The sequence below is a fragment of the Dendrobates tinctorius genome, unplaced genomic scaffold (assembly GCF_039654945.1).
Source record: "Dendrobates tinctorius isolate UK_male_01 unplaced genomic scaffold, ASM3965494v1 ptg000064l, whole genome shotgun sequence".
Lineage (NCBI taxonomy): Eukaryota > Metazoa > Chordata > Amphibia > Anura > Dendrobatidae > Dendrobates > Dendrobates tinctorius.
Window position 1 is genome coordinate 14,050,581 of NW_027361732.1, and position 19,793 is coordinate 14,070,373.

At 41.5% G+C, this 19,793-nt stretch overlaps 1 protein-coding gene across 4 annotated transcripts in view; it reads right to left on the reverse strand.

Moving 5' to 3' along the window:
- Positions 1-19,793, reverse strand: part of DGKH (diacylglycerol kinase eta) — a 356,048-nt gene that overhangs the window by 111,098 nt on the left and 225,157 nt on the right. For 3 of the 4 annotated variants that reach the window (XM_073580313.1, XM_073580314.1, XM_073580312.1), the window contains 2 exons: positions 3,357-3,461; positions 2,566-2,698 (listed from right to left, as the gene is read on the reverse strand). In XM_073580313.1, the coding sequence (XP_073436414.1) occupies positions 2,566-2,698; positions 3,357-3,461 (238 nt within the window). The remainder of the gene's footprint in view (positions 1-2,565; positions 2,699-3,356; positions 3,462-19,793) is intronic. The other variant, XM_073580315.1, reaches the window with a different exon arrangement.

Consider the following 19,793-nt stretch of genomic DNA (forward strand, 5'->3'; position numbering starts at 1 on the left):
ATGCGCGGTTGCAGGTACCAGTTCTGGAAGTGGATCCAAATCCCTCACTGGGCGATCCACGGCAGGTGACTTGCTCCTTGCAGTAGACTGCTGCGTGGAGTGGCTGCTGGATCTGCTCCCCCGTCCGTCTTTATCCTTTTGGCGGCGCTGGTGATGCTGCCTTTGTTGCTGCTGCTGCTGCTGCTGCTTAGGCTGCTGTAGCTCCTCATGCTGGTCGCTATCCATCGCGCCTGAACGCTTCCAGCTCTGAGGCTGCTTTAGCGTTCCCAATTTGAATAAGCCGCCCTGGCGTCCCCTGTCTTCCCGGCCTGCACCGCTCTTCCCCCGGGGAGTGCGTACTGCGCATGTGCCGACCGCGGGGACCCGGAAGTTCCTCATTCTACTTCCGGGGCAGCGCCATCTTGGTACACCTGTGTACCCAGCGCTGCCCCTATCCGGCGTCCCTCGGCCCCTACTCCTCCCGGAGCGGCGGCCCGGTCCTCCCCGCCCGCTCACCCTGGACAGCCCCTCAGCTGCAGCGGTGGCGGCTTCGGCAACCGACCCCGCCGCGACAGGGGCCTTCCCGCTGTCTGACCGCGGACGGGGCGGTCCCGGATCTTCACCTCCCGGTAAGCGCTGCGCTCTTGCTGCCGTGGTTCACCCGTCAAGGACAGGAACCCAACTGGGGGCGGAGGAGAGGTGCCGCTCTTTTGTCTGTAGGTTCCTGTCCTTGATGGGCGGACCCCCTCTCTCCGTGGTGCTGTCATGGGTGAGGGAGAAAAGGATGATTATCAGGTTGTTGTCATACATATACAAAATATTAGTAAGGATCATATAGCAAAAACTACCAATTGTTTTCCCTTAGGCCACGTTTGAGTATTTTGTGAGGTTTTTTTTTTACCTCAGTATTTGTATTCCAAAACCAGGAGTGGGTGGTAAAAACAGACGTGGTGATGTGCTTCTATTATACTTTTCATCTAAAGGTACTGTCACACTTAGCGATGTACCAGCGATCCCGACCACCGATATGACGCGGTCAGGATCGCTGGTACATCGCTAAGTGGTCGCTAGTGAGCTGCCACACAGGCAGATCTCACCAGCGACATCGCTGGGGACGGGGGTCGCTACTTACCTGTCACACCAGGCGATCCTGCGTCCTCCCGCCCGGCTCCACGCGTCGCTCGTCTCCACAGCAGGAAGCGCCGCAGGAATCTGACGAGGAGAAACGGTCCAGGACGTTCTCGCGCGATCAGCGATGACCAGCGGGGGAGCCGGTCGTAGGTAAGTATCACACATAGCGATATCGCTAGTAATATTGCTATAACGTCACTAGTTATAGCGATATTGCTAGCGATATCTCTTAGTGTGACAGGCCCTTAAGGCTATGTGCACATGTTGTGTTTTTGCAGCGTTTTGCTTTTTTCTCATGCAAATCTTAGGCTGCATATTACAACAGTACCAGCAAAGTCTATGAGATTTCAGAAATCCCTTGCCCAATTTTTTTTTTCCTGACTGATTTGGAAAACTGCAGCATGTCACTTCTTTCAGCGTTTTTTTTTTCCTGTGTATTTGCAGTGATTTTTTTCACCCATAGAAAACAATGACTGAATGCAAAAACGCCGCAAAATCAGCGCAAAAAACACAGGTATCAGGTTTTGCTGAGGTTTTTGGTGCACAAACCAAGTTGCATCATGATTTTATAGGAGGGGGCACTAAACTTTATCAGCATGCACAAGACACAATATAAATGGAGCAAATACGTAGCAAAAAATGCAAAATGCAGGAAAACCTGCTTTTTGTAAGCAGCTTCTTTATTGCTGACAGCAGAAAAAACGCAATGTGTGAACATAGCCTTACTGTTCCAATCCTGATTTTGGCATACACAAACTGAGGTAAAAAAAAAAAAACCTCACCAAATATTCAACGTGTGCACGTGGCCTTATGCGTAGCACAAATGTAAATGTGTATCGATCTCCATCTGTTTTACCTACCATGTACTTTTATTTAATTACTTTAGAAAAGCACCTTGCATAATTGGATTTATGTAGAACTTAAAAGGAACTTGTCACCAGATTTTCTGTGAAGAACCTGAGAGCATGAAGTTGTAAGATGTGTAATCATCATCCAAATGTGCCCTTGTGTAAACTGTCACACACTCATTAAGGCCAAAAAAAAAAAAAAAAAAAAGACCCTTTGCCTAAGCTTGCTCATCCAGTTTACCAGGAATCTAAGGGGCAGAGTTACTGGGCACAATTCACCAAAGCGTTTTTGCCAGTATTCTGTCGTAAAAAGCATTGAAAAGTTGCATTATTTTGAAGCAACTTGGAGCAGTGCTAAAGTTTTGGGAGACTTAGCATCCTCAGGATATTGCGACAAAGATGGTGGCGTGGTGACTGTCACTCTGCGGATTCATTACAAGTGCGACAAGTCTTACTCCAGCAGGGACTAAAGTAAGATTATTGGCAAGGTGCACATGGAGTCACTAGTAACAGGTTCCCTTTTAGATCCTTCACCATGCAGTTCCCCCAACACATGCCAATTCAATGTAAAACGATCAGTGCCATAACTAATTCAGTCGTCACTTACCTTCACATGACAGTCCATGAGAGGTGACCCCAGACAGGCTTTCTCGGCACACATTACAAAAGGTGGGACGGGCATGGGAGCAGGCGTACCAGTTATGCATTCCTGAGAAATGTTCCACATTAAACTGTGCGGTCTAACAAGGGAGAAGTTGAGACAAAATTTGGCAGTACAGCTAAATCATTCTATGCAAAAAAAAAAAAAAGAAGAAAATAGCACAAAGCAGGATCCAAGGATCTCAGCAAGAAAGTATCAGAATTTCTAATAATCCACCAATGGTAAAAGCCAGCAGCATATAGCGCTACATACAAGTCAGATTTACTCCTTGTCAAATGCGGAAAACAACGACAACCTCTGGAGCAGCAGGATCAGAGACTATTACGCTATTACCAAACTGAAGGCGATACGGTACTTCAGATAAGATCCTGCTTATTAGTTCTTAATGTTTTTTCATTATTTGGTTGTTTCTAATGCCATAAAAAATTCTATATATGTCAATTGTATGAAAGTTACTTGTTCTTACTCAAATTTACAGCAGAAAGTCATTCAGAAACAGAAATAGGGATATACTTCTAGACGTACCAGTATTACCTCTGTCCATATAAATGCAAAAAAAATCCACAAAAATACAATGGACTATGTGAAAATTATTACGAGCTAAAAAGTAAGACAGCTGTCTCACCACAAAATGCAAATAAATTGGCACCCTACTGTCAGAGCCGGCAATTACCGTCCGAAGTCTCCGCTCAGTGCAACACACAAGTTTCATTTCATCACATATAGAAATTGCCTACCTCGTAATGCTCTCTGGATTGCACGGACTTTAGTGAGCTGATCCAATCCTCCATTTCTTTTCTGTTCTCGGCACACAATATGAGTCTTCTAAAAGGAGTGATTATCTGAAGAAAAAAAAAAAAAAAAACATACAAATGAAGTAAGAAAATTAAAAAAAAAAAAAAGCTGCTGATCAAACTGTACTAAGCAACTGAGAGTGTGGCAGAGCTGTGAAAGCTGCGCGGATATCCAGGGAACATATTTCACTTGCTCTGATCAGATGTTCTTCGGAGCTGCATAATCATTTAAGCTTTGCATACTGTCTTGATGAAAAATACTGCGAGAGTGGGGGGAAGAGTCCACTTTCATCTCATTGTAAACCACTGCAAGCAAGACTTATTCTGATCCCAGCAGACTCATTTGTAAGATTTTGTTACAGAAGGGAAAAAAAGGAGCAGAAAGTCTTCCTTGATAAAACTACGGAGGTTTAAGAAGGAGAGGATATAGGATCACTTCACTTTCTGCCTAGAAATGGCCTTGCGCCACACTGCAGATATTGCCATATACATACGTATTTGAGATATAGGTATATATGTGAGATATAGCTACACATAGACCGGCACACACTTGTATATACATTTACTAAATAATATATATATATATATATATATATATATACACACACACACACATATACATACAGACACAGACATGTATGCCACTATTATATATACAAACATATACTATATATACACACATACTCACATAGATATCCACACACACACACAGATAGGTATACATACACACACTCCTACATACACACAAATATATATACACAGATAAACCTACATACACACACCCTCTTTGTATTGATGTATTCAGGTATTGAAATTCAAACGAGCCATTAGAAAAGCCGTGTGACAACTAAAGCAGCCACAGTTACAACTCCAATAGACGCTGTCACCCATGATTCCATTTGTACAGAACAAGAAATGTAGGACTAATCTGGTTAGAAGTCGGGTATGTGCACGTGTTGACCATTCACAGTTTTTTTGGCATCACAAAACAGACTGCTGACAGGAAAACCACTGCATGAAATACACACATCTGCATTTTTTACATGTGCCTGTGACGTGTTTTACTTGCGTCGTCCCCCCTTTCATTTGAATGGATGGAGCACACTGCAACAATGCTGCAAGAACTGACTTGCGGCTGATTTGAAAAACACACTTTGATGATTCAAATATGAAAGCGAAAAATTAAGCAGCGTGTGCATGAGATTTCTTTCACTTTGCCTGAACTGTAAAACGCTGCATTTTTTAATCTTGAATATCCAGTTGGAAAATAATGTACTTGAATAAGTCCTAAGGCAGACTTTCAAGTTCACGACTGATTGTTGTCAACTAGGACTGCTAGAAACAGAATCGTGTGCATTTTTTTTCCTGCATGTGTGGAGAAGGGCAACTTAATAGACATTATAGAGAAAAACAATCACAAAGGTATATTTGTTTTCCGCTGCTATGATATATTTACACCTTACAGTCAAATAATTTTAAGAAAAACGAGGAAGTATCACGTTCATTATATGCAGTCACTCTAATAGTGAAGGAACTGAAAGCATCAATTTAATAATACTGAAATCTGAAAAAGAACATCTTCCTATTTTAACTATAGACGCACTCTTTAGTAATAGGAACTTAGAAAGGCTTCGTACTTGTTATCCTACAAAGTAAGAGTCTTTCACATTGTGTCAGCAACGATAGGATAAAGCACATCAAATGTGGAGGCTTGCTTCACTGGAAGGGGGGCTGACGGATCTGATACTGCGTGGGAGAGCTCCGGTGGAAAAAAAAAAACCTCAGCAATATGGAAAATAAATGAGCATGTTTTCACCTTCTATAGCCGTACAATAAATAGTTTTGGTTCTCCAAATAAAAAGTACTTAACTTACCCACGCAGGCAAAATCTTCCGACCCTGTCCATTCAGTCATGCCATTCCTAGGCATTTCCCAGTCCGAAAGACAACGCTACTTCCTAAATATACTGGCATTAACATGCACTGTCAGGAAGGTTCTACAGTAATAATACTAGTGCAAATACTACACAAAAATATCAGTATCATCCACCCTTGACCCAATGGGTGCAGATCAAAGTACTGCTTACAACTTTACATAGTGGACCACAGATCAAGAGAAATGTGCTGTCTTCCAGGTGCAAAAATTAAAGATGTGTCTGACAGGATATCAGGACTCTTCAGACCTACAGATGACTACCCATTCCTGCTACTACATGTGGGGACAAATGACACCGCAAGAAACGACCTGGAAACCATCTGCAGAGACTTTGAAGACTTAGGCAAGAAAGTGAAAGAACTGGGAGCGCAGGTGGTCTTCTCTTCCATCCTCCCAGTGGATGGCCATGGAACAAGGAGGTGGAATAAGATTCTGCAGGTGAACAACTGGCTACGTCGATGGTGCCGTCAGCAACGATTTGGATTTCTGGATCACGAAGTGAACTACTTATACGATGGACTACTTGCTAGAGATGGGGTGCACCTTACGAAGACTGGAAAGCATGTATTTGGAAGTCGCCTTGCTACACTTGTAAGGAGAGCTTTAAACTAGAACAACATGGGAAGGGAAGCAAAAGACCAGAAAAAGCCATACACCTGACAAATGCTATTGAGAACTCTGCTATTAGAAGTGGAAAGGAAGAACAAAGACGAAAGAATCTAATTAATAAAAATATTGGAGAAAGAGAAACCAATCACAAACTAAAATGTTTCTATACTAATGCACAAAGCATGGGCAACAAACAAGGAGAATTGGAACTACTAACACAGGAAAAGAAATATGATGTCATTGGAATCACTGAAACTTGGTGGGACAATACACATGATTGGAATACAAGACTAGAAGGATACAACTTATTTGCAAGAAACAGACTTGATAAACGAGGAGGGGGTGTCGCATTGTATGTTCGAAACGCGTATATCTGCACAGAGATTGAAGCTTCAGAGACTGGGAGTTCTGTGGAAACTGTTTGGGTAAGAATACAAGGACAGAACAATGGAAAAGACACCATTGTAGGCATTTACTACAGGCCGCCTGTGCAAGCCGAAGATATAGATGAACTCTTTATGCATCAGATGGCCAAGTTCTCCAAAAAATATGACATGGTTGTCATGGGAGATTTCAACTATCCAGACATTTGTTGGGAATCTCTCTCAGGCAAAACTAACAGGTCAAGGAAATTCTTATCCTCTCTTGCTGACAACTTTATCTTCCAAAAGGTAAAGGAGAAAACAAGGGGAACTGCTACCTTGGATCTAATCCTTATAAACAGGGAGGAAATGGTTGAGGAGGTAAAAGTGGCTGGGACCCTAGGAGGTAGCGACCATGCTATTTTAGAATTTTGGATAACTAGAGGTGGAAGACCTGTGAAGACTCAGACGTCAAGGTTAGATTTCAGAAAGGCAAATTTTAAGGGATTCAGAAAGAGAATTGGAGGGATCCAATGGCTGGATATCCTTAAAGACAAAAATGTCCAGGAAGGATGGGAAATCTTGAAAAATGAAATTCTCAATGCACAGTTGTTAACAATTCCGAAAAGAGGGAAGAATAGGAAGCATTTAAGGAAACCAGGATGGATGAACACAGAACTTAAGCACATGCTAAAAAGGAAGAAAAAAATGTTTATAAAATGGAAAGAGGGAGGCATATCTAAAGAAGAATATAATGCTGTCTGCAGAACCTGCAGGGCACAAATCAGATTATCTAAAGCTGAAAATGAACTGAGGCTTGCAAGAGATGTCAAAAGCAATAATAAAGGATTTTGGGGATATGTCAAAAGTAAAAGAAAAGTCAAAGATGCTATAGGATTTTTACAGGATGAAAATGATGAAATGGTAAGACAGGATGTTGAGAAGGCTGAACTTTTAAATTCCTATTTTGCATCTGTTTTCTCTCAGAAAGGAAATGCAACATCAACTGTTATTCACTGTCCTATTAAGGGAATAGAAGAATCCAGGATATCTATAAACAGAAAGATAGTGAGGAAACACTTAGCTAACCTAAATGAATTCAAGTCTCCAGGTCCAGATGAATTACACCCCAGAGTACTGAAGGAGATAGCAGAAGAAATTTTTGAACCCCTCTCCATAATCTTTGAAAATTCTTGGAGAACAGGAGAAGTGCCAGAAGACTGGAGAAGAGCAAATGTTGTTCCTATCTTCAAAAAGGGGAAGAAGGTGGACCCAGGCAACTATAGGCCGGTGAGTCTGACTTCTATACCAGGAAAGATCTTTGAACAAATTATTAAACAACATGTATGTCAATACCTGGATAAGAATGAAGTGATTAAACAGAGTCAGCATGGGTTTGTAACTGATAAGTCATGTCAGACTAACTTAATTTCCTTCTATGACGGTATCACTGATTGGGTGGATCAAGGAAATGCTGTAGATATAGTATATCTTGACTTCAGCAAAGCATTTGACAAAGTCTCTCATACAATCCTTATTGAAAAAATGACTAAGTATGGAATGGACAAGGCAACTGTTAGGTGGATTCATAACTGGCTTAGTGATCGGACCCAAAGAGTGGTCGTAAATGGCTGCACATCCAGTTGGAAGAATGTCTCAAGTGGGGTACCACAGGGCTCTGTCCTGGGCCCTGTATTGTTCAACATCTTTATCAACGATTTAGATGAAGGAATTGAGGGTAAACTGATTAAATTTGCTGATGACACAAAGCTAGGAGGGATAGCTAATACTAGAGAGGAGAGAGAGATGATTCAAAAAGATTTAAATCAACTGGAGAAGTGGGCAGCAACTAACAGAATGGTTTTTAACAGGGAGAAATGCAAAGTACTACATCTGGGCAATAAAAATGAAAAAAGCATATATAGAATGGGAGGAATAGGGCTAAGTGACAGCACATGTGAAAAAGACTTGGGTATACTAATAGATCACAGACTGAATATGAGTCAACAGTGTGATGCAGCAGCAAAAAAGGCAAATGCAATTCTAGGATGTATTAACAGAAGCATACAGTCTAGATCACGTGAAGTCATTATTTCCCTCTACTCCTCTTTGGTCAGACCTCATCTGGAATATTGTGTCCAGTTTTGGGCACCACATTTTAAAAAAGACATCAACAAACTGGAGCAAGTTCAGAAAAGAGCGACCAGAATGGTGACCGGTCTGCAAACCCTGTCTTATGAGGAAAGGTTGCAGGATTTGGGAATGTTTAGTTTGCAAAAGAGAAGACTGAGAGGAGACTTAATAGCTGTCTACAAATATCTAAAGGGCTGTCACATTGTAGAAGGATCAACTTTATTCTCATTTGCACAAGGAAAGACTAGAAGCAATGGGATGAAACTGAGTGGGAAGAGACACAGATTAGATATTAGAAAAAACTTTTTGACAGTTAGAGTGATCAATGAGTGGAACAGGCTGCCACGAGAAGTGGTGAGTTCTCCTTCAATGGAAGTCTTCAAACAGAGGCTGGACAGACATCTGACTGGGATGATTTAGCGAATCCTGCTTTGAGCAGGGGGTTGGACCAGATGGCCCAGGAGGTCCCTTCCAACTCTACGATTCTATGATTCTATGATTCAGTTGATAACAGAGGCTCTATGCAGTGCACGCCGCATGCTACTCCCGCAATGTCATAGGTTTTTAACTTAAGATAAGATTCAAGACCTTATGTTAAATGAAAGATAAGGTTCAACACTTTGTGACCCTTTTGGTTGTTGTGTGCGGTCATAACATTTATAGGTTTGAAAATTTCTCGGATGAGCCGCATGGTTTATTGAAAAGTAGCGAGAACGTATTGAGGAATAATTAAAGGGAACCTGTCACTTCGATTTTCTATGTAATCTAAAAGCAGCATGTTGTAGGGGGTGGAGACCCTGATTCCAGATATGTGTCACTTACTGGTCTGTTTGTTATCATATTGATACAATCTGTGTTTTCTCTGCTGCAGATCTAGCAGTCCTCAGACTGCTGAGTCCTGTATAACCCCACCCACACCACTGATTGGCAGTTTTCTGCATATACTGTGTACTGACCGAAAGCTTCTAAACAGTAGAGGGGGCGAATTAAACAGAGCAGTTGACTAGGAGGCATGAGACACCTAGCCCTGCTGATAAAACACGGATTTTATTGAAACTGCACTAAGCAACCTATTAAGTAAGCTGGAATCAGGCGCTCAGCCCCTACATCATGCTGCTATCAGATTACATAACAAAAACCTACTGACAGATTCCATGTAATGTATTATAAATCATTGTTGGAAGACATGAGCTGCTTTTTGATCCACGTGGCATTTTCTTGGTTGTTTGTATATCAGTATTGAGTCTTTGGCTTATTTAGACTATGCCATACTAGAATATGTTTGGTGTTCTACATGTGATATAAAAGGGAAAAGTAACGAAGAGATACTGTACTATGACAGGTGAAGGGGTTGCAATTGCGCCGGGGCCCTCGAGTCAAAAGGAATATTTGGCACATATGAACAGATGAATACTATTAAAAACCTGAAATAGTTTGGGGCCCCATTAGACATTTTGAATTGGGGCCCATGAGCTGCAAGTTAATGGTAACAATTATCCTTTTGTCACTTACAGTAGACATTTAATTTTTACGTTTTTATTCTTTTTCTTTTTGTAATTCAATGCATATTGGGTTTCTGTTCCATCAGTCCTATAAGGTGAATGGAGCAGTGGCCACACATGTTCACTTCCACTCTTGATAACACAGGTAACTTTTGGAACCCCATTCTTGTAATCGATCAATGTGAATGGGCCATATAACGGGAAAGGGGAGAGGTCACTGACTTTAGGGACTCATCCGGAAAGAACCACTACAATAGGATCCAATACCTGCATTATCAGACCAATGCTATTCAAAGACTGGCAAGCAAGTAATTACACTAATCTTTATTGTATTCTTTACTATGCCTTCTAGAAAGAAAATATGTGTCAACTAGTTAAATCAGTGGAGAAGCGGGTCAACCCATGTGAAAAGACTGAACCGCCATGGAAAAGTCAGCGATAATAATGACTGTATTCATGGTTATTTTTAACTGTAAAATTACAGTGGTGTTTGGAATAAGACTCAAACTTTAAGAATGTGATGAAACGGAAATAATAGTAAGTGGGCACTGCAATGTGAAAAGTAGGGCGCTCATTACAGTCATAACAGGAAGCAGATCATGTAAAAGTTAATTGAAAGGTGGGTGGTATATTGGCTGAATAGGCCTCATCTATAACTGCCAGCACGTGGAAACCCCCCACAAACGGCTCTCCTACAGCTTTATTAGGATTTATAGGCGTTTCTAAAACAACAAGATACTTAAAAAAAACAATGTCCGCGACATCGCTATTCCTCAAAGTTTAAGGTTATGTTCACACGTAGTGTTTTTCATGCATTTTTTTCTGCTTGAAAGTCACAGGCTATGGCCAGAAGACTGAAGTATAAATTATGCTCGTTTTTGGTCCAGTTTTGATGCCATGGTATCAATGATGAAAAACTGCAGTAAAAATGCTGAAAGAATTGACATACAAAAACAAACACACCCAAAGTCAAAAACACACACAAAAAAAAAAAAAAGCTAAATGTGAAGAAGCCCTAAAGCTAGTAAAAAAGCAAAGATGACGCAAGTAATCTTTGAAAACACTAATCTCGTATATTTACTTAAAGGGGTGGTCTCAAGTCAAAGTAAATTTCATCTTAATTCCCAATCAATTTAGTGCCATATTCTAAACTATTTTCCAATATACTTGCACTAAAAATTCCCTAAAAATTCCCTACCATTCCCTAAATACACAAACTAGTCTATTTTCACTTCCTGTGTGATGATTATTTGTTTGAATATCCCAGTGCATGCTACCGCAGCATTTGCCCCCTTTCTGAAACGAAGAGTCATCAGTGATGTCAGGGGCAAGTCTAGTCCCCATTAAGTTCCAGTGTGCTGTGCGATGAGCATAGTCAGAGAGGGCACTCTGTTGTTGGCTAAGCTCAGTAGTATCCAGCCAGCAACAGAGCGGTGTAATAATACCCAACCTGCAGGAGACCCCTAAAGATACAACTGGCCGGAGGGAATGTGCAGTATCCGGCTGATGGCACTATACAGTTGATGTAGCTGTGCAGCTTGCCAACTGATCACATCCGGCTGCTGTAAGGAGCAGCTGATTGGCAGGGGTATTGAGTTTCGCACCCCCACAATCAGATATTGATGACCTATCTTAAAAATAGGCCATCAGTACAAAAGTATCAAACAACCCCTTTTAAACCATTCTCAATTAATTTTACATTATCTTTACATTATTTATAACGGACGATACAAGATAAACAGCAAATATATCACTTTTACAAATGAATTGGTTTCGATGAAGTCGAACACCAACTAAAATGACCGCCACCATTTTAACCATGCAGAAGACTGCATCGGCCAGAGTATGATCACATGACCTGGGGAGTGGTTGAGCAGGTTTCCCCATAATTCCTTGTGCCTATCACAAGTACAGCCAATCAGGAGGGAGTATCATAGCCAGTATAAATACAGAAGCAGGGAATGCAGCAGTCATTTTATGGTGAATATAGATAGAGAATGTCACAGCTCACAGTTTAGCCACAGAAATAGGGAAAGAGAGCCATAAAACAGTGAAGATACTCTACAGTGTGTGACAGCACAGAGGTGAAGATCAGCATGTGAGGAGGAGAGAATAATAAAGAGGTGCGATAAGAAAGTCACTACATTGTAAAATTTTTTAGGGCAATAGGCGTCCTTTCAATTTACTGCAAATTGAATTTTGCATCTAAATTTGTCAAAACAGGAGAATTAGAATTACAAAGAAAAAAACAAAAACATTTGTTATGAGAAAGGAATCCAGCCATTTTACAAGAGGTGTTATAGTGTCTGCCATTACTACCTCTTGTGGTAGGCATTTGTGGCAGCTCTGGTTCCACTCAGTTAAAACTTTTTTCCTTTCAGGTCAGCGGGGGTTAATGTCAGTTTTTCCCCGCTGGCAATGTGATGTAATCGCAATGCTGCTGGGTCAGCTGATGTGAGCGGTGACCACTCCCACCATCCTTTGAAAGGTCACCTGATGCATCAGCTGACTGTCGGTGATGGAGCAATCTTCAGTGACCAAGCCGGAGTGAGGAGCTCTCTGGGTGCAGTGGTGGTTCTGCTGGGTTCTTGATCATGGTGCCTTATTTTGCTGTGCTTTGCAGCAGAGAAAGCTAAATGTTACGTGTGTAATATCTGCAGTGCTGAAGCTAGCGCCCCTTGCCAGCCAGTGAACTAGCCAGGGCAGAATTTGGTGACAGTTAGGGACGAGGTATCCTCACGGCAGTGGGGGGAGACCCACATAGGGCGTTAGAGGAAAGCAGGGACAGGCTCAGGTTGAGCTCAGGTGGTGACCATCCCTCAATCCCTATCGATAGGACCTTCTTCTCCCCAATACCATTCTGTTGTGTGAGTGTTTGCGCCGTCCGCTGACCGACCAGCTTCCTGTTGGGTCGTGTCACAATATGACAGTCTGACTGCTCTAGCTGAAAATAACCCTTTACTATTTAGCTTTTGGAACTGCTTTTCCTCCACAAGTAATGAAGGTCCCCTATTTATTTGTAAGGTCCCTGAAAGGAATAAAGCACGTGCCAGTCCTTTTTATTGACCACATATAAATGAAAGTTATAATGTTCATATAAATATATCTTTATTTTTTTCTCCACTGAGAGCGTCAATGAGATCACCTCTGAGGTGTCCTTTTCCTAAGCTAAACATGCCCTAACTTTTTCTTAACTTTTCTTACAGGGAAAGGTTTTCACCTATATAATAATCTAATTTCCTGGATTTTGAACAGTTCCCTGTACTTTTTAGAATGCAACTCGATCTCATATTCAACAATAGGAGTTTCAAGTGATAATATGATATCACATTAGGATCACAGGTTTTTCTCTCTTTTTATACACCCTAAAATCTAGTTTGCTTTTGCAGCTGCTGCCAGATATTACCGGTAAGTACTGGTCAGCTTACTTATAACAAGAATATCCAATTCCTTCTCTTCTGTAAATACCGTATATATTTAATGTTTGACAGCATAACAACTGTTAAAAGAAACAAAAACACATTTCCTTTTAATAAGTCAAATCAATGTCACTCCATGTTGTCAAGATAGGGACACTTTCATGGACATCTTTAAAGCGCACCAGTCAGTTTTTGGACATTTGTTTTTAGAATTATGCATTGTGCCTTTACCCTGTTATTCCTCCTAGAAATATAACATACAACTTGATGCGACTATTCTCCTTTTAAACATGGTGTGTGCCTACAAAGTGACATTTTCAGCCTAATAGGAGACTATATAAGGATATGTCCCTTTGACAAAAGTAACGATAACACCTTGTGAATTGTTTCGTAAATTTCCAGGAGGAACAACAGAGGGTATATTCAGAATTCTAAGAAAACATGTCCCATATTCTTTATTTTATGACATGTCAAGAGAGCTGTATACCTAAAGAGTCTACGAACCCCTTGACAGGACAGATGAAGATATCTATGCCATAAAAATTTCAAAAGTTTACTGAAAATGTTTAAAATGCATAAAATCATATGTCATAGAACCTGAAAATGTATAAGACCTATGTCACTTAAGGTATTTCTTGTTCTATGACACATGTTTTTATGTATTTTATAAACAATTTTTCAATAAACTTTTGAAGTTTGCATGGCATAGATCTCTTCGTCGTTCGGTCAAGGGGTTCACAGACTCTACAGGTATACCTATGCAATTTGAAGTGCTATGAATTTTCGGTTTGGGCAAACACTGACAAAAATAAAGCGTAAAGTCTCTTCACTATAGCTATTTCTTTGTGTCGTCTTTTCTGTAATTAAAGCAAGCCGTTTATAAACCAGAATGCTCAGGATGACCATTTGCTTTGTGCTGCTCTCTGGAGAGGAAACAAGCAATGAATATGTAGTATGTACTATGGCAGGAAGTACAGAATTCTTCATGATACATATTTATGATGTGGTGGCTTAGAAAGTAGTAAGAAGTGGTTTCCAGGTCTGTTTAGCGCTGCTCTATGAACACATTGTGGCCGTTTACTTGCTATTTAAAGACACAGGAAATAAGGTCAGCATTTCCAGGAAAGGATAGACACATTATTTCAGATGTCATGCTGCGTACAACTAGTGTTAAACAAAAGCATATGAAAACTACAAGAGCTTCTCTCCATGCGCAGTTATAAATCCGCCCGTTTAGCGCGTCGTTCTCCTTCTCTCAATAATAGCAGATTGTATTTTTTCCCCAATAAATTCTTAATGCAAAGAAACATTTTTTCCTCATTAGCTGGAGCCTAATGCGCGCTTTACAACTTCTTCCTTTTTTTTTTTTCCAGTGGACAGCTCATCAGGCAGAAAGCAAAGGAGTCATTAAACCACAATCTAATCCCAGGCTCCCTAACGAGCATGCAATGTTTACCACTGTCAATAATGGACAATGGTGACATCATGCGAAGGATTCCCTGGCCCACGCTACTCTCACATATTCTGGGGCGGAAACCAGACAAATTACTTTGTCACTTTTTTCACAAACAAAAACTATTAAAAGAGCACATTAAACCCAGAAATAAGCAGGGCAATAAAAAAAAAAAAAAAAAAAAAAAAAAAACATTAAAAAGAAAGAAAACGCCCTGTCACCAGGAAAGTTCCAATCTAAATAAACAACACTTCAAGGCAAAGTGGGATAATTTTAATTTGGCCTTAAAAGGAGTAAAGGAACAGTTACACATAGCAATATCGCTAGCAATATCGCTATAATGTCACTGGTTTTGTGACGTTATAGCGATAATGCTAGCGATATCGCCATGTGTGTTACTTACCTCCAACCGGCTGCCCATCGCTGATCGCGCGAGAATGTCCTGGGCCGTTTCTCGTCAGCCACTTCCTGCTGGGCTTCCTGTGGCGCCGACGAGCGACGCGTTGACACGGGCGGGAGGACGTCAGGATCGCAGGGTCTGACAGGTAAGTAGCAACCGCTGCAATGTCGCTGGTGAGATCTGCCTGTTTGGCAGCTCACTAGCGACCACTTAGCGATGCACCAGCAATCCATATCGTTGTCGGGATCGCTGGTGCATCGCTAAGTGTAACGGTACCCTTAGGTAGTCAGAAAATGACCTATTGTTTACAATCAGGTTGCTGTGTTATATGTTTTCTTAAAAAATGCTGTCAATTTGTATTTATTTTTTTTACATACACTTCTCAAAAAAATAAAGGGAACACCAAAATACCATATCCTAGATATCACTTCAAATCTTTAATTATAACATAGTGGAATGCATTGAGAACAAAACAAAAATGATCAATGTAAATCAAAATTAACATCCCATGGAGGTCTGAATTTGGAATGACACTCAAAAGCAAAGTGGAAAATCAAATTACAGGCTGATCCAACTTCAGTGGAAATGCTTCAAGACAAAGAAATGATGCTCAGTAGTGTGTGTGGCCTCCATGTGCCTGTATGACCTCCCTACAATGCCTGTGCATGCTTCTGAAGAGGCGGCGGATGTTCTCCAGATGGATCTCCTCCTAGACCTGGATTATAGAATCAGTCAACTCTTGGACAGTCTGTGGTGCAATGTGGAGTTGGTGGATGGAATGAAACATGATGTCCTAGATTGGATTCAGGTCTGGGGAACGAGCAGGCCAGTCCATCGCATCAATGTCTTCATCATGTAGGAACTAGCATGGTCATGCATCAGAATGAGTCCAGGGCTCACTGCACCTGCATATGGTCTCACAATGGGTCTGAGGATATCATTCTGGTACCTAATGACAGTCAGGGTATCACTAGCTAGCAAAGCTCCAAAGAAATGCCTCCCCATACCATTACTGACTCACTGCCAAACCAGTCATGCTGGAGGATGTTGCAGGCAGCAGAATGGTCTCCACGTCATCTCCAGACTCTGAAACGTCTGTCACAAGGGCTCAGTGTGAACCTGCTCTCATTCGTGAAGAGCATAGGGCACCAGTGTTGAATCTTGCATTTGCCTGAGAACACCAAGGTTGGCAATTGCCCTGCACGGTGTTGGGCTGTAAGCACAACACCCACTTGTGGACACCAGGCCCTCATACTACCCTCAAGGAGTCTGTTTCTGACAGTTTGAGCAGGCACATGGATGTTCGTGGCCTGCTGGAGAACATTTTGCAGGGCTCTGGCACTGCTACTCTGGTTGTAACTTGCACAAAGGAGAATGTAGTGGTCATGCTGCTGGTTGTTGCCCTGCTACATCCCCCTCCACATATTCTGGTGTACTGGCCTGTCTCCTGGTATCTGTTCCATGCTCTGGACACTGTTCTGACAGACACCGCCACTCTTCTTGTAACAGCTTGCATTGATGTGCCATACTGGATGAGCAACTTCTGTGGCGAGAGCAATGATAAAATTCTAAAGTGACCAAAACAACAGCCAAAAAGGATGAGAACAGAGAAATGGTCTGTTTTCACCATCTGCAGAACCACTCATTTATAGGGGTTGTCTTGCTAATTGACTATCATTTCTATTGGTTGTCTATTCCATTTGCACAACAGCAGGAGAAATTGATTCCCAATCAGTGTTGCTTCATAACTGAACAGGTTGATTTCACAGAAGTTTGATTGACTAAGGCCCTGTCACACATAGCGACTCACCAGCGATCCCGACAACGATATCAACGTGTCAGGATCGCTGGTGAGCTGTCAAACAGACAGCTTCACCAGTGATCAGCACCAGTGACGTCGAGCATGTGGCGTCGCGGTGTACTTTAGTTACCAGCGCGCTGATGCAGGGAGCTGGTAACCAAGGTACACATCGGGTTTCTAAGGGGCGTACGTCACTTAGAAACCCGATGTGTATCTTGGATACCAGCTCCCTGCATCAGCGCGCTGGTAACTAAGGTACACATCGGGTTTCTAGGCGCTGTGCGCCCCTTAGAAACCCTGCATTTACCTAGTTACCAGCTCCTGCTCGCTGGTCTCCCGCCTGTCACACGCAGCAATGCGTGCTGGCCAGCGGGAGACCAGCGACCCCAAAAATGTCCAGAGGTTTCCACAGCGATACCCGGCAGGGGGGCCGGTCGCTGATACCTGTCACACACAGCGATCTCCATGGTGAGATCGCTGTTGCGTCACAAAACTTGACGCAACATAGATCGCTATGTCTGACGGGGGCTTTAGTATTACATTATGTTGTTTAAATTGAGCTCCTAATACACTCCTCAAAAAAAAAAAAATGAAGGGAACTCTTAAAGACAATTGGCAATATTGCAATTTTCAGATTTGCCACTGGGTGTATCCCACAGTATAGGATTGTCACAATTTAGGCACACCTTGGCGCTGGTGGGATGGCTTTTACACTTTTTTTTGTTCAAAAACTGTTTACCAAGAACGCTATTATTTATAAATCATGACTAAAACGCAAGTCGAAACACGTTGATAATTCCTATCAGTGTAATAGTGCTCAACACAATATGTATATACTATTTTAATCAACCTGGATTAAAAATTGTATTTTATACTTGCAACCTAGCCTTCTCGCTGGATCTTACCTTCCTTTGCTGGTCTTTGCTGCGGCTGCTACACCCTGATCGGTGCGTGGCTTTGGATTACATAGAGAGAACACACCTATGCTGGTAAGCTGACATTCACCCTGTTTTTCCTATTAATTAAATGCACTATTATGTTTTACTTTACAGTGAATTGGCTCATTTTGTTTCATTCTTAGGTTTTGTCAATTTAACAGTCAGTGTGAAAATGCGCTTATTCGTTACATGCATACCAACTTATGCTCATGTTTTTTCTCTTTGTATTTCAGACTCATACGTCCTGTACTTTCAGGAATGGTTTTCAGCAGTCTCACCATCATCAGGGGCAGGATTGCGTTGCTAAGTAATACACCTAACATGGCTGAAAGCACATGATGCACCAATCACATAATGACATGTCATAGCCGACACTTTGTACATGCTCATTAGCGGTTTCAATACAAAAGATAGGGTCTTAATATAAGACTCATTACCATCTAAAAAAAATCTCCCTGCTGCTTAAACACCACCTTCAGTTGTCCCTGCCAGCCTCTTCTTACTGTGCTGCAGCGATGCATTCTACTTAAGTGACCAGTGCAGCCAATCACTGCCTTCAGCACGATCATGCAGTAGGCCGCCTAGTTCGCTCAATTGCTGCCGTAGTTATGCAGGTTGATGCATAAGACAAGTGAGGTGCATGGGGGATTTATCATGTAACTAATGTCTGTTTTGTTATTTTATGGCTTTTTATGTTTTTAGGACATTTTTCACTGATTTTAGAAAACTTGTAAAGTATAGAGGATGTGATACTCTGCTGAGGATCCACAGTAGAGAGAAGTAAAAGAGAGTATCTTCAAGCGCTCACCTGCATTACACGGGCAACCCTTTGGCTTGAATTGGTGTTGTGTAATGCCCGATTTCTCCTCTGGTGGCGCTGCAGGGAATTAAGAAAAAAAACATTCCTGCAAAGTCTTTCCACAGATTATTGCCAATTACCAGGGGTCCAAGCAGGTTGACACTTTGTAATCTGTTAAGTGGGACCCACCTAAATAATGATCTCCCAAATAAGAACATTTCTTTAAGTAGTCCAGTCCAAGAAAGTTTTAAAAACACTAAATGCACCAGGAGGTTCTTTGCAGTGTTCATCTATAGACATTAGAGTTGTCCTTTATTTTCTACCTCCAGCTATATAACCACACCTGACAGATTTTCACTAATGTTATCTACTACACTTCTATATTGGGCAAATTACACACAGAGCACAGAACACACTGATAGCAATGTACACAAACTCTTAAAGGGACTGTAGAGGATCAGAAAAATCTAAAGCTTGGCTGCTTACTTTAAAATTGTATGTGATAGTGGAGCTCAACCCTATTTACTTCAATGGAGCTGAACGTCCAAACCATAGACAACTCATGTACAAGACTGCTGCTGTTTCTGGAAGAAAGCAGCCACATTTCTCTAATCTGGGACTGGTTAGCTAGAAGGTGAAACCTGCTGCTCGATACCTTTTAGAGTAGCAGTCTAATGAAAAAAGTAGGTTAATTATTCAAAGACTTACAAGATAAATCTCACACACTAAACAGGAAAACTTTGCGCAAAAGTTGAGCCCTGTTGAAGAATAAAAGTATTTTACTACCACTATAAAACTATAGCATTATCTGGGAAATGTCAGTACCTTATTTTCAGAACACCATTAATGGATAAGATACATCATTAATGGATGCAAATAGGCTTTGTAAGTAGCCAAACAGGGACCGTCCTCTACAGTTATTCAACTACACAATATAACAAGCCCAGCTTATATGTTCAATTCTGCCCTGGTGTAGGGGCTAATCCTGAACTCCTAATCTAAGGCTGGAATTACACTAAACGTATGAAA